This window comes from Euprymna scolopes, chromosome 3 (assembly GCF_053919585.1).
Source record: "Euprymna scolopes isolate OS-2025 chromosome 3, ASM5391958v1, whole genome shotgun sequence".
In the NCBI taxonomy this organism is placed as follows: Eukaryota; Metazoa; Mollusca; class Cephalopoda; order Sepiida; family Sepiolidae; genus Euprymna; species Euprymna scolopes.
In genome coordinates, this window is record NC_136484.1 from 41,894,115 (window position 1) to 41,910,512 (window position 16,398).

At 30.8% G+C, this 16,398-nt stretch overlaps 1 protein-coding gene across 9 annotated transcripts in view; it reads right to left on the bottom strand.

Moving 5' to 3' along the window:
- The window catches only part of LOC145254621 (receptor-type tyrosine-protein phosphatase epsilon-like), a 732,106-nt gene that overhangs the window by 370,777 nt on the left and 344,931 nt on the right, over positions 1-16,398 (bottom strand). For all 9 annotated transcript variants that reach the window (XM_080113291.1, XM_080113282.1, XM_080113273.1 and 6 more), the window contains one exon: positions 12,731-12,868. In XM_080113291.1, coding sequence (XP_079969417.1) covers positions 12,731-12,868 — 138 coding nt within the window. The remainder of the gene's footprint in view (positions 1-12,730; positions 12,869-16,398) is intronic.

Consider the following 16,398-nt stretch of genomic DNA (forward strand, 5'->3'; position numbering starts at 1 on the left):
AAAATAATGAATATTTATTGAATTCAAACTTCCAATAAAAGCTAAAATTTATAGATCACCCCTTACAAGTTTAAAAAAAAAATTTTTGTTTTGAGAAAACATGGACATGCGTTTTTACGAAAATCTGGAAAAAATAACAACTCTTTAGTTAAATATATACGGATTTATGAAGAATCAGACTTGAAATCGGTAATTGTATAGAAATCGAGAAAAATATTAGAATCGCCCCATCACTAACGTATATGGATACCAATATATAGATATACTTACTTTACATATATATAAATATATATAAGTTATTCTAGCTTCCATTATTTTGTCCTTTAGTCCTCACATTCCAGGAGTGATGTTGTTGACAAAGAGGGAAGAATTGCTATTTTTCTGGGTCAAAATGAATTCCATCTAACACTATCCTGCGCAAGTTTTTGACAGTGGCTTCATACTTTGTCTGGAGCGATTTCCATAAAAAAAATACAATCCTTTCCTTACTTCATTTATTTATTGTTTTTTTTTTTTTAAGTGTATTAAATTTTGCAGTATACGCAAATTTTTGCTTTTCAGGTACAATAGAACACTAGGATACGGCATTAATCCGTTCTGGGGTCGGGACTGTGAGGTGAAATCGCCGTATGGCGTGGCCTAAGAAAAATTTTATAGAGTGCATATTAAAAATTAGTAACAAAATACAATACTGTATATCATATACATGTATATAATCAAATAACATTATAAATAACACCGTAAGGCGGGATTAATACCATAACCAGGGGCCAGTAACACATTGTATTCCACTTCGTAACCTGAAAAAAAAAAAAAAAAAACATATCCTGGGCTACTGTATCCCGGGGTTCTACTGTATTCGAATATTTGGTTTGAGTTTATTAGATTCAATATTGCATTCAGTTTTGAGTTTTGATAATATTTTTGATGAGTTCGTTTCATGTCTAAACAATTAGAAAGCGGTTTACCAAGAAGGGTTTCTGACATGGTCCAGAATATGGGGCTTCCTTTTTTCTCATGGGGGTAGGAATGTGTAATTTTTGTGTGCCCTATACTAATTTTTTCTGCTCTGTTCCTAGTCTTAAGAATACTAATTCATTAATACTAATTCATTAATACTTAATAATACTACTTAATAATACTAATTCATTAATACTTAATACTACTACTTAATAATACTACTAAATAATACTAATTCATTAATACTAATACATTAATACTTAATAATACTACTTAATAATACTAATTCATTAATACTAATTCATTAATACTTAATAATACTACTTAATAATACTAATTCATTAATACTAATTCATTAATACTTAATAATACTAATTCATTAATACTAATTCATTACTACTTAATAATACTAATTCATTAATACTTAATAATACTACTTAATAATACTAATTCATTAATACTTAATAATACTAATTCATTAATACTAATTCATTAATACTAATTCATTAATACTTAATAATACTACTTAATAATACTAATTCATTAATACTTAATAATACTACTTCTTTGTTTCTGTTGATTTTTTAGTTATTTTTCGGCTCTTTCATTTTTGGCAATGGTTTTATAGAATTTATATTTACTTGCTTCCCCATCGAAGGCAGAATTAGACACAAGGTCGGTTTTTAATATGTTGAAAATCCAGCTCTACAAAAAGGGGCACTCTGAATATGATTTTATAGAGTTTATTTGGGAAATTTGTTCTAGTAGTTTTGTCAATTATCTTGGATGTAGACGTTGATGCTTCTTTTGATGTCCCTGTGTGGGATTTCAAAATTTGGTCCAATAAGTTTGCTGTGAGTCTATTTTGCCATTGTGTCGGCTAGTTAATTACCCTGTATGCTAACGTGTCTATGTATCCAGCAAAGAATGCTTTCTTTTTTGTTATTTAGTTGTTGGAATGTGATAAGTACATTTGTTAATAGGGATTATTTGTTAGGGTTTTTTTTTCTTGTGTGTGTGTGTGTGTGTGTGTGTGTGTGTGTGTGTGTGGAGAGAGAGAATTGATTTTATCGCATATAATGTAAATCCAAACCATTATGTACTTGAAGTCTTCTTGTTAGATGATTAGGTCGAGTGCTTGGATCATAGCATGGATTTTTGTACTGAACATAAAACTAAAATAAAATGCCTACGTTTTGAAAAATGACTATCTTCTCTAGCCTTTTAAAAATATTTATACTATCCTAACCTTTTCGAAGATATATTGCCCCAGTCTTTAAATAATGTATGTATACTGTCAAAACTTTTTCAAAAATATTTATACTACTCTAGGCTTTTCAAAAATATTTATACTGCGCTAGCTTTTTTTTTTTTAAATTACTGCCCTAGTCTTAAGAAAATGTTTCCAGTTAACGAAACAAAAACATTGGGAAATTTATGTGCGGGGTTTGAACCTACAGACCACGTCATGCAAAAAACACGCTATCAGTTTTTCCACAGTAGAATTTTCACGGCCCATTGTTCTATCATTGTTGCTAAGCGATGACATGGAAAAAATGGTTTTACCCATGATAGATGCATTAAAATAACGGTTTCGATTAACGGTAATTATCGGGGGTATTCTGAGGCAAAACTTACCTAAGATCATTCCCAGACTTATACACTAAAGTTCTGTAAATTTTAAAGAAAATCTGTTCAGCCGTTTCAGAGTCTATGAGGAACGAATTCGCACACACACACACACACAAAATTGCATTTATATAATTGTATATATATATATATATATATATATATATATATATATATATATATATATATATATATATATATATATATACTTAGTTATATTTTTGGGAAGATGAATTCCAGCAGAGTGCTTTATTATATGGAAAAAAATTTTCAAAGAGCATAATATTTATATATTTAAAAGTTGAGATAAAATAAGCCATCGGTATCGTCGGTTTCAAAACTGATAATAGGGAACCGTTTTAGGTTCCAATATTAAGCTCTCCTCAGAATTTTGTGAAAAAATGCGAGAGCTCTAAAGAGAGATATATATTGGGACCTAAAACGGTTTCCTATTATCAGGTTTGAAACCAACGGCATCGATAGCTTATTTCATCTAAACATCTGAAAAAAGATATAAATAAATATGTATATACCAATTTCAATATATATATATATATATATATATATATATATATATATATATATATTACACACACATCAATTTCAAAATATATATACATATATATACATCAATGTCAATATATATACACACACACCAATATATATATATATATATATATATATATATATATATATTGAGGATAAAAATTAATAGTTGTAAATTAGGAATCAGCTTGAAAAGGAGAAACAAAACGAAATCATAATTTTGACTTTGTTTTATTTTTCCTTTTGAAACTGATTCATAATTTACAATCATTAATTTTATCCTCAACATTATTATAGCTCTAGTATAAATATACCTATTGAGCTTATTATATATCTACAGTACTATGAGCACTGTTCTTTTAAAGTATTAATACATCAAATTAAACTTTTCTCTTCTAGACTTCCGGTCTAATTCTCTCTCTCTCTCCACACACACACATTATATATATATATATATATATATATATATATATATATATATATATATATTAAGTAATGTGATCTATAATTTAAAAGTTTTAACAACGAGCATTTCCTGTATTTTAATTAAACTAGTAATTTCACTATTACATTAAAATACACTTAGCTCTTTAGACTATTATTCTAATCTCCTTTAAATTATATATATATATATATATATATATATATATATATATATATATATATAGTCATCTACATATAAGTATGCCAAACTATGTGATAAAGCGAAATGGACGCCTGCAATAATGTCTAATTACTTTTTCTTCGCTATAAAAACTGTCTATAATTCTGTTTCATTAATTAATGGCTATCTTCTTCCGATTTCTATTCACCTATCCACCCCCATCCATGAAAGCCATCATTTTTTTTTTCGATTTCATTCTAATGCAAAACTTACGAGGACTTTTAAAAAAAAACTTTTTCCCGATTGGAATATTTGCATAACCATTACTTAACTGAATTCAACCGCTCAATTCTTTCAAGAATGTTATTGATGGAGATTTAAAATATGCCAGAGAGAAATGGTTGGAGCCAGTAAAAGAAAGAAACCAAAATAAAAATGTCTTTATAATGTTGTGAAATGATTTATTTTGGACGCTTTGTTATTAAAAAAAATGAAACATTGGTACTTGTGGATCATCCGGTTTGTTTATGTTTGTCATCTGTTTCACAAGGTTTGAAAACACTTTGTAAAGATCGTGTCACGCTGGTCTAATGGTTAACGTACGTGATTCATTGTCTTTAGGTTTTGGTTTCGATCTCAGCTCGAATATTTTTTTCACTTACAAGAAGAGAACTGTTAGGAAAGAACATAATACTTGCATGCACATGTTTCAGCTCCTATCTGTTTTTTTTTTTGTTTACTTCATTTTGTAAAGAAATTTACCGTTATGTTGAATACCGGGCAACGCCGGGTAAATCTAATATATCTATATAATTATAAAACTTTTTGTACGTTCCTTACTTACATCTTCAACAATCGAGCGATTCGATCTTTAAAAAAAAAATGGATGACAAGTGTATATATGACCATAAAAGTACGTTCAAAAACAACAAAAAAAAATACAAAGAATGAAAACAACACTAGCAAACCAATACTGCGAACTCAAAGAAAGTGGATGCTCGCCGATAGTCGAAGGAAAATAGTAAGACAAACAAGTACACGCAGGGACCTAGACGATCCGTGTAGATTACTACAATAACAATTACCATAATCATTTACTTGAAACATGCTCGGTTTATATATACCAATCGTAATGGATTAAAAAAAATCCTTCTCATAAATAAAGTTTTTTTTTTTTTTTTATAATGAAAAGGATCTCAGATAACTGGGAAGGAAGATCAGACAATGTCGGTTACATGAACCATGTAAGTTGTTAAAAATGGTGTTTTTATAAGTTTTTTGTTTTTTTAAGGTAAACATCTGATGAGTACGCGACTAAATATGCAACAATAACATAACTTTGCAGACTTGTAATAAATGACCAACTAAGAAAACTTTATATTTAGAACTTGGAGAATTATTATACTATTACATTATATTATTATACGATAGAGGTGCTGAATGAAGATAGCTTCTGTGGTACCAGCGTACAAGAACTCTGGTGAAAGGACAGACCCTCTCAATTATCCCTCTATCAGTCTCTCCTACTCTTCACTAAAATTATTGAGACGCTAATCAATCAAGAACTAGTCCACCATCTCTCTAAAGCTAATCTCCTCTCTGACAAACAGTAAGGATTTAAGCAATGTCTTTTTACTGTATATATATTTAACAGTCATCTCTAAACGCATATACTGGATAAGGCGGGTGAAGACAGGGCTATAGCTCTCGATATATGCAATGTCTTTGACAAAGTTTAGCATGAAGGGCTTTTTTTTTTTTTTTTTTTTTTTTTTTTTTACAAAGGCATCATCACATTATCAAGGCCCAGAGGCCACTCAAGGATAAGGGCTGCTAATAAAACTAAAATCATACGGTATAACTAGATGAATACTAAATATAATTAGATCCTTCTTAGACAATAAGACTATCCACATTGTCATTGATGGACGTTCATCCAAAGCAACATAACATTAATGGACCCCTATTATTCTTGATATTTATTAACGACCTCCCCGATAATATTATATTCAAGATGGGTATATTTGCTGATGATACAATGCTCTATAATATGCATGCGGGAAGAACGGATATACACAAACCTAAGACAATGGCTAAATCCTTAAAAAATGACCCCTAGACTGTAATGGAATAGGGATATGAATGGAAGGTAACATTTAACGCTAGTGAGACTAAGCTGCTCTCCTTTAACAATTACAAGAAGCCTCTCCAACCATCGATATCCATGACAAATAATTTCCTACCTGAGGATTCTTCCTCAAACCCCTCGGCTTAACATTTATAGGAAATATAAGCTAGAACAAATACACTGAGGACATTGCAAAGCCTACTGCAAGGAAGGCGGGCTCCATCTATCGAGCTAGAAAACTACTCATATTTGAGATTATCCTATACGTCTACAAGGCCTCTATTAGCCAATGCATGAAGTACCGTTGCCACATCTGGACTGGTGTATCTACCACTAGTCTCTTCCTCTTGAATAAAATCCAAAAAAGGGTCTCCAATCTAATAGACACCAATTTATCAACTAGGCTCCAACCCCTGTCCCATCACCACGATGTTGCACCCCTGTGCTTGTTTTACAAGTATTTCAATGGAATGTACTCTGCTGAATTCGTTGCACTTGTACCCCCTCGACGTACATATCCGTTTTATGGAAATACTGGAAACAATAACTAATGTATGTGATCTCTAATATTCCCATAAAAACGTGATCTCTAATATTCCCATAAAAACGTGATCTCTAATATTCCCATAAAAACGTGATCTCTAATATTCCCATAAAAACGTGATCTCTAATAATAATGTTAAAAACGTGATCAAATTATAGCGTTATTTGTAATAAAATAGTATTCTCTTACATAGGTAATTAAGAACTTTGGTCAACAACATTCAAAATTGTTTATTTAGGTTATATTTCCCTTTTTTATTCTTCCGTTGAACCAGTAAAAATTCGTAAAATTAAATCCTGCCACAGGCAAACTCATGCACATACACACGGACAAAATGAAAAGAAATAGTGATAGCAGGAGCATGAAAGGAGAGTGTGTGAGTTCAATCCCTGTACAAGAAACGTACATGCTCATTTTTCTTGCAATCCCACTAAAAACAAACTTCACAAAATTCCTAGAAGAAACATGTGATAAAAATAGTTTATACAGGGTGACCCAACAAAAACGAGCCCCAACTCTAATTAGGCCCCGTTTCTTAGTGTTTTGTCCGAATGAAATGAAACTTTGGTCATAACTAGTTTATTATATTCAAAACATCACATCAAAACACAAGGGTCTTTGGCCTTTTTTTCTCCGTTCTACAGCATGTTCTAGATGGCCTCCATTTAGCTTTTGTTTTTTGGGGGGGTCACCCTGTACTTTCAATGTAAATACATGTATGTTCAATTAGTACAATATTTGATTCATTTATTTAAAAAAATTACTATTTTCATAAGTCTTACCAAAAAAAAAATGATCTAGTACCTCTCTCTCATATGCTATTTCAATTAATACCAGTACCAGCAAATTCATAGATTCACTATAATATTCATTTGCAAACATCATTCCTCTGATGAGAAGAAAACGTTTCTTTGAAACTTCATGGATTAAGGAAATTTTAATATATCTTATTTCGTGTCCTGTCAAGCAATACATTCAAGTAAAATATAATTTGCAGTCTTAAATTTGTGTTCTTAATATATATATATATATATATATATATATATATATATATTATAGTAAGTAATAAAATGTATATGGCAATTAAGCTACACTGAATATTCCGCATTTCATCCACTCTAGGACTCTTCAGGCTTATGCGCATAAGCCTGAAGAATCCTAGAGTGGATGAAACGCGGAATATTCAGTGTAGCTTAATTGCCATATACATTTTATAACTTACTAACTAGCTCTACCTACATATTGAGCACTTTTGAAGTAAATACTTAAAGTTTACGCATAAATCTATACTTTCGTATATTAATTTTATGTGAGTAAATTAAGTAGTTATATATATGTATATATATATATATATATATATATATATATATATATATATATATATATATATATATATATATGTGTGTTATTTGAGAAGGAAAACCTAGAATTAATAAAATAGTAATCAACGTTTCGTCTCTATTTCAGAGAACATCATCAGGATTTCGAAACGTTGATTACTATTTTATTAATTCTCGCTCTTCTTTCTCAAATAACATAACATCAACCATCGTTTGTATTTTTATTTTATTTTTACTCAATATATATATATATATTATGTCAACCCCTTTAAGAACTTAGTTCTTATTGTTGAGCGCTCTAAGTTGAAATTAAATTCGGTCACTTAAGCTTACATGCGCAGATCATGATGCTATAATCATAAGTTCACCAGCTCCGTCTTGACATTTTATGCTTTATATAAATCTTAATTTCAACTGTATTTCTAGTGGTTAACGTTGGCCATGTGGTTTGTTTCTTGATAATAGAGTCAGAGATGGCTTTGTAGCTAGGTTCAAATCTTCCGATCGTAATCGTAACTCCTTGTACTGATGATTCCCAAAAGAGTGAAACACTAGTATCTGTAGGTATTAAAAAAATAATTATAGCAATAATTTTTATATATTTAAGCATTTATTATTTTATTCAATTTAGGTAAGCAAAATTACCATGAGTCGCGACAATGAATCTACTGTTTCAGTCTAAAAAGACTTCATGAGGCAACAGAAACAGCCTAAAGTCTTAGTTGAGGCATGATCCTGAATGAGAATGAAAACCAAGTATATATAAAGTAAAGTATGAAAACACATTTATGGCAATTAAGCTATACCGAGACTTTCATATCAAGGTTTAATACACAAACATAATGCACCTTAAATTCAAGAAAAGAAATCAAATTCAGAACAACACACTGTTTATATGGAGACATTTGTTTGTTCACTCGGTTACGTCCAGTAAATGTTTCCGGTGACTTCTGTCCAACAACAATTATTGATCTGTAACTGATTTTCATAGAAATAATTATGTTGGTTTCTCAAGGGTGGCTATTGTTTTTTATTATTATTATTCTGCGAGAATTATTCTTTCTATATCTTTTTATTTCAATTTAAAATCAAATACAAAATATTCATTTAAAACTAAATTCATCTTAAACGGTTACACCGATATAAGCAATTTCATCCTCCACAGATCCCCAAAAATAAGATTCCTGGGGTGGAAAATCTAAATGAAAATAGAAAAAAAAAGAAAAAAAAAAAAAAACAAACGATTACAAATAAAGCTCACGAAAAATAATAATATGGAGTCTTTGTTGAGAACTCTTGGACACAAACATTATTTTCAGGAAGAGAAATCATCTGTTAATTCGGTAACCAAATTAGTTTCTTGTCATTTGGCGTTTTCTGTTTTTCATTCGTGAATGACAAATGTGAATCGGCTATCAATTCAAACTGCACCTGTTACTGATCGCCTGTATTCATATTAGTACAAGTTCACCTTGGCATCATTTTGCCAACCTTGACAGCACCAGACCCTTCTTTCTAAGAATGGTGTATGGTTCGTCTCGAACCTAGTAGTTGCATTCTCTCAGACGTTATCTCCCCTTTCAATGGAAGGAGGAGTTGTTATTGCCTGAGGCACCCCTACCGACAATGCAAACTAATTTCTTCTTGTTTGCATATATATATATATATATATATATATATATATATATATATATTGCAATCAATGCTGAATAAAAACTGAAATAGCGATCCATTCCTTGGACGTCAAAGAAAGTAGAGGCTCACAAATAATCGAGTGAAAAATAATACAGTAGACCAGTACATATAGAAAGTGAAACTACTAGTGTAGATTACGTATGAATAAAAAAAATTTGAAATCCTAAACTTTAAAGACCACCAAAATCTATTAAGAACCGAAATAGCAAACAACTGTATTCACAAAATAAACTTTATTTTAGGATAACAATGCATAAAAAAAATAAATCTAATAATAATAATAATACTTATTATTATTAAATAAAAAAATCTAATAATAAAAAAATAATAATAATAATAATACTTATTATTATTAAATAAAAAAATCTAATAATAAAAAAATAATAATAATACTTATTATTATTAAATAAAAAAATCTAATAATAATAAAAATAATAATAATAATACTTATTATTATTAAATAAAAAAATCTAATAATAAAAAAATAATAATAATAATACTTATTATTATTAAATAAAAAAATCTAATAATAATAAAAATAATAATAATAATACTTATTATTATTAAATAAAAAAATCTAATAATAAAAAAATAATAATAATAATAATACTTATTATTATTAAATAAAAAAATCTAATAATAATAAAAATAATAATAATAATACTTATTATTATTATTTAAAAAAACAAGCATAAACCTGCAACAGCACTCGAAAACGAGAACCACAAAATCCCATGGGACATGGACATACAGGCGGACAAACCCATCCAAGCAAGAAGACCAGATGTTGTAATAATTAACAAGAAAGAAAAATCCTGTCAAATCGTAGACTTTGCTGTCCCAGCTGATCACAGGGTGAGTATGAAAGAAAAGGAGAAACGAAGCAAATACACAGAGCTAGCCAGAGAATTAAAAGGGATTTGGATGATGAAGAAAATCAAAATAGTACCGATAATAGTAGGAGCACTAGGAACAATTCCGAAAAACTTCGAAAAAAGAATGTCAGAAATTGGAATCAGAGGAATAACTGCAAAAGTACAACGACTAACGATAATGAAAACGACTGAAATATTAAGGAAACCCCTTGAATGCGGAGAATAATACAAGACAATATAACGAATAAGCGTTAAAGGGAATGAAGAACACCGAAACTGCATATTTACAAGTTCTACACCCCCCATCATGCATCCCCCCCCCAAAAAAAAATGATACTAAAGGGCCGAGAAGGGTCAATATGGACTCAAAGACCGAGGAGCGAGCGTCAACCAGACCTCGGCTAGACAAGTGCAAAGAGAACTGGGACCTTGAGGTGGCTGAGTGCCACTCAAATTCCAGTATAAACCAATGGCCACAACCAGCGAGAAATCAATGGTAAGCGGCTGTTGCGATGATGCAAATTCATCTGCAAATGCTATCAAAGGAGGTGCAGAGAGCTGGACGTCTGGAGAAACTTGTTGTCACTCAGCTCCCAGAGAACACCACAGGTTTCCAATCAGATCGTTTGTTGACTTGTGTGAAAGCTCCATGTGAGCCAATAATAATAATACTTATTATTATTAAAAAAAAAAAAATCAATATAACATGTAGAATAAAAATAAGAAAAAAGTCCTCAAAGCATGTACATGTTAAAATAAGGTCACACAAAAAAGCATGAGTTTGTCCTGGCTTAAACTGAACAAAAGAGGAGGGAATAGAAGTCATCCGGACCTTTATCTTAGAGAAATCCTACTATTGGCTACTTGATCCATTAACTCATTGGTGGAAATGACAATAAATCTGATTTAAAATATCATGTGACATGAATTCCATGCATTTTAATCCAACGACTCTCTATGGAGATGAAATGTGGAAAATTCTGTGTAGCTTGATTGCCATATTTTAAAAACTTATACCAGCAGGCCGCCCGGCGTTGCCAAGTTTCTTTCTTTTTTTTTTTTAATTTTGACTCTTTAGCAAATATTTTTACCGGCTAAAAAACACATTGAATTTGTTCCACAGATCTAAGTCCCCTATATATCATGTTTCAAATCTTTAGTTTAAAACATTGACAAAGAAGTTTGGTAGATACCGTTCTCTCAGACAGATAGCCAGACAAGGCCACTCATTATATATATATATATATATATATATATATATATATATATATATATATATATAAGCAGAGGGTTAAAGAAATATTGAAAGCTTTTTTAGAAATGACCCTATGAAGATATGTAAAGCTCAACAGGTGTAGTGGAGCTTTAATATAATAATCGCAATTATAGACAAGACAAAGCCATATGTTGGGATACATCGATTTATTTGTCGATTTAATAAGGACAAACAATAATTGAAGGAAGTGTTATAGTTTCCTTATTACATCGACAAATAAATCGATGTATACCAGTATATGGCTTTGTCTTGTCTATAATTGCTATATATATATATATATATATATATATATATATATATATATATATATATATATATAAAATTATTTCCACAGCCAAACAATGTCGCAGCTCACAAGAGCCATGACAGCCAATAAACTGGAAACCCAAGTCCAGAGTTTAGCCCTCATTTGGTCATTTGGGTTCATCAGTTAGACATATCCAAACTCGGGATTCGAAACCTGGGTCTCTTGCATGCGAGTCTCTTTGCCTATATATATATATATATATATATATATATATATATATATATATATATGGGCGTGATTTGTCTCTAAGGCGTTTTCTCCCAATATGATAACGATAGATTTATTTTAGTCGTTCCTCTCATTTTTTTTTTCATTAAATATTTTCCCTCCGTTCTTCTTTTTATCATGGATACAAAAAAAAATGTCTTCCCTTTTTCATAGCTATAATAAAGTTTTGTACACCGCCAAATAAGTATATATATATATATATATATATATATATATATATATATATATATATATATATATATAGTGTGTGTGTGTGTGTGTGTGTGTGTGTGTGTGTGTGTGTGTCAGTTTGAGACCTAACAAAAATGTACTAAAAAAAAAGCCAACATCATTTGATATTTCTTTTTTTTTCTTCTACATCCCTTTGATGATTTGTTATCCCCAACGAGTATTGGATCCAGTCATAACTAAAAAAATAAAGCGGAAGCATTCTCTAACTTAGCAGGACAACAGATGTTTTATTGAGGGGGGAGGCGGAAATCATGCCTAGAGAAGCTTTGTAGATAAAACAAAGCATCATAAATCGCTTAAGACCACGAAATGGGTGTGTGTGTGTGTGAGAGAGAGAGAGAGTAGAATGATCCAAGGAATTACTTACGTCTGTCGCATCTTTTCCCATCATACCCGGGCATACAGAACTTGTTACATTCTCCTGTGATGAAGTGACACTCTTTGGACACACAGAAATCACTGCATGTGTTGCGGCAACGGTAGCCATACTTGTTGTTACTGCAAGCTGGAAACCCATGAAAAGGAGAAAAAAGAATATTCGTGCTTGAGAGGACTCCTTTTGCAATTTTTTTTAATATCATCACTGGCATCTCAATAAAAACAGAAAGATTAAAGAAAATAATGTAACAATATACGATCAAATCTTAAACAATTAAAAAGTAAAAATAAAGCTCTATATTTTTATCTTTAGTCCCCACGCTGTCAATGGAAAACATAAAAGTGCGATTCTGTTTTTTGTACAATTATCATATACTAGCAGGCCACCCGGCGTTGCCCGGTCGTAAAATATGCATATTATATTTTAATTCATACAGAAACTGAGACATGTGCATGCGAGTATTATGTTTTTTTCTAAACATTTCATTTCTTGCAAAGAAAAAAAAATACTCGATCAAAAGCAAAACCTAAAGACAGTAAGTCAAGTACAAAAACCATTATGCCATCTGGACATGACCTTTAAAGTGTGTTTTCAAAACTTTCTTATTCTTAACATAAGGAATCTGTAGTATGAACGATTCACGCGTACGCATTCGTAAAACAGTTAGCAAACAGATAAAAATCTGATGACTTCCAAGTACCAATTTTTCAATATTGACCCGTTAGCAGTCATTTTTTTTTCTGGATCAAAAGCGATTACAAAGTTTTCCTTATGTCTGAATACTCTATATACCAAATTTAAATTTCTGTAAATGAAAAATTCGTTAAGTATATAGATTCTTATTTATATATATGCAGAGAGAAAGAGAGATTGGGACCTTACGCCGGTAAGTAGCGATTAAATTAACTAGTATGAATTTCAGCGAGAGTCAAATTACTATATGTCAGGATAATCTGGTGGCAAACAGAAATATACCCAGATCAAAGTTTAGCCCTTCTCCCACCCCGTCAATTTCGACTCATAGGAGGTGATGACGTCACGCTTTTCAGAAAAGAAACAAAATGATTTTTTAAAATCAGTCTCTCGTTTGGAACAGTACACACGAAATGAATCCAGCAACGTAAACATCTAAATGAATGTTGCGTTGCGATCTGTCTGTGTGATGCCATCATCTCTACTATTATATAAAAGGAACTGTGTGTGTGTGTGTGTGTGTGTGTGTGTGTGTGTGTGTGTGTGTGTGTGTGCGTGCGAATTCGTTTCCTATAGAGTTCACAACGGCTGAAATTTCACACAAATGTACTTTATGTATCTGGCAGTGTTGTTGTTTTTTTTTTACCTGGAGGTGATCACTTATCAAGGCCCGAAGGCCACACGAGGATAATAGTTAAAAACTGTAAGGTGGCAGTGAAGTTAATGATAGATAGGTTTTGTATCGGAATATCTTCAATAAGTATGGATAATCGAAAAAAAAATCCTATGAGAGAAGCAACAGGTGATTTTGACCAAAGTTAACACTTTATACAGCCTAACATCAAAAGTGGATTAGAGAAGTTTTATTATCACACAAGCCGAAAGGTCCAACAAATAAAATCAACAGTAGGTTTCTTGGTATGATAGGAGCGTGTTCGAAATGAACGTTTTTGTTTAAAGCACAACTGAACAATGATATTTAACTTTTTCATTTTAAACTTAAATTAAAGTCATTATCACCGCAAAAGCGGAAAGGTCCCGCATATGAAATCAAAAGTTGGTTCTTTGATATGACAAGGGCGTGTTCGAAATGATACTTGACTTTTGCATTTTAACTTTAATTCAATTTATTATAAAGAATACCTTCATAAAATCAACAGTTTGTTCTCTACAATTCAACGTAGACTACAACGTATTGTCGACTAAGTCAATATGGGAGGGGGCATATTAGCTTCGTCGCAGTGCATTCTGGTGGGTTTCCGAGTAGAGCAGACAATCAATCGATTTAATTGACAAATAGGCTATTTCACTGATTTCGATGACAATAAAAATATTGAGAAGTGTAACACATTCGTTGATTATCATTCAATCCCGGACAAAGTTGCGTAGCCCTGCCAGTTCAGATAAAATAAAAATTGCTTAATGATATAGGATAAACCTATATACATATTTCTGGAATAATTAACTTAACCATGAATGATAAATATAGTTACTTTACACATGCTATTGTGTAGCGATTTGTGGCAGTTATCACCCCAGAATCATGACGTGTACTTCTTTAACATACTTTTGCTAATACATGGCTGAGAACAATTTACCAGTATGGGTTTAATAAGTTGTTCAGTTCAAAATTCTGTATGAATTTTCGAGTTCGATATAAAGTTTCCCTGAGTTAAAAAAAAAAAAAAAAGAAAAAAAGATGGTGGCAGCTTACATTAGCTGAAACGTTGTAAAAATAATAACTAAGATGATAATAGGAGCACAAATAATAAAAATCACCAATCTCCATATATATATATATATATATATATATATATATATATATATATATATATATATAAGTGAAAATGTCTGTCTATGTGTGTGTACATTTCCCTACGCAATAACTCTGTCAATTTTTAGTCTACATACTCGAAATTTGATATACAGAGTACTGAGATTTGGGAAAATCTATCTGATCAGTTTTCGGCCAGAAATTTGTCGATTAAGGGGTCAAAGTTCAACGATTTGACCTTTGAGAACTCTATAAAACTCCTCCGACAATTTTGGGTCTAAACACTTGAAATTTTAGATATATGTTCCTTGAACATGGATCTAACTTAATTACTCGATGTGAACCCAAAACAATAAATTTAAAGGGGTCATAATAGGGGGTCAAAGTTTAAAAAATTGACCACTTTTTTTTTTGCTCAACATACATCTCCAAATACCTGGGAAACGCCGGGCACTCATGCTAGTATATATATATATATATATATATATATATATATATATATATATTAGTCGGATCTCATTTAATACCGGGGCAAATATACTAACTGTATTCAATAACTAACAATAAATAAACTAAATAAAATAAAATATAAATTAAGAAAATGAAAATTAAAAATAAAAACAATTCGACATTACCAATCCTGCACCCACCTTTATAACCAATAAAAAAAAATTATAGATACACCAAAACTCACTAAAGAAAAAGAAAACGACAGCGACAACAATCGCTCCTGACGACGATCAGATGTTCTGAGAGAAAGCGCTTGAGAAGAATATGGCAGAACAACAACTTTTGGGCGCCATTTTATATAACACACTTGCTGAAATTATAAAAACAGCTCGGCAAATGGAAAAGATACCCAGAAAGATCGGAAAAAAGAATAACTTTGTCTTGTTCAATCAAACGTGCTTGAATAATGACTTGCTGCCAAAATATATAACTATATTATATATATGTTTTGAGGACTGGTTTCTTTTGTTGAAAGCAACCATTTATTAAGTTGCCTGACGAAGACTTCTGGTTTTAACCGATAATTTGCCGAAACATTAGCATGCCCAGTGTCGCGACTATGTAAATTTGTTTATATTAATAAATAAATATATCTTGCTCTTCATTTATTGAGCACTCTTAATAATTTAGATAAATTCATTAGTTATCACTCTTGAATACCGTTAACCTGGTATATTTT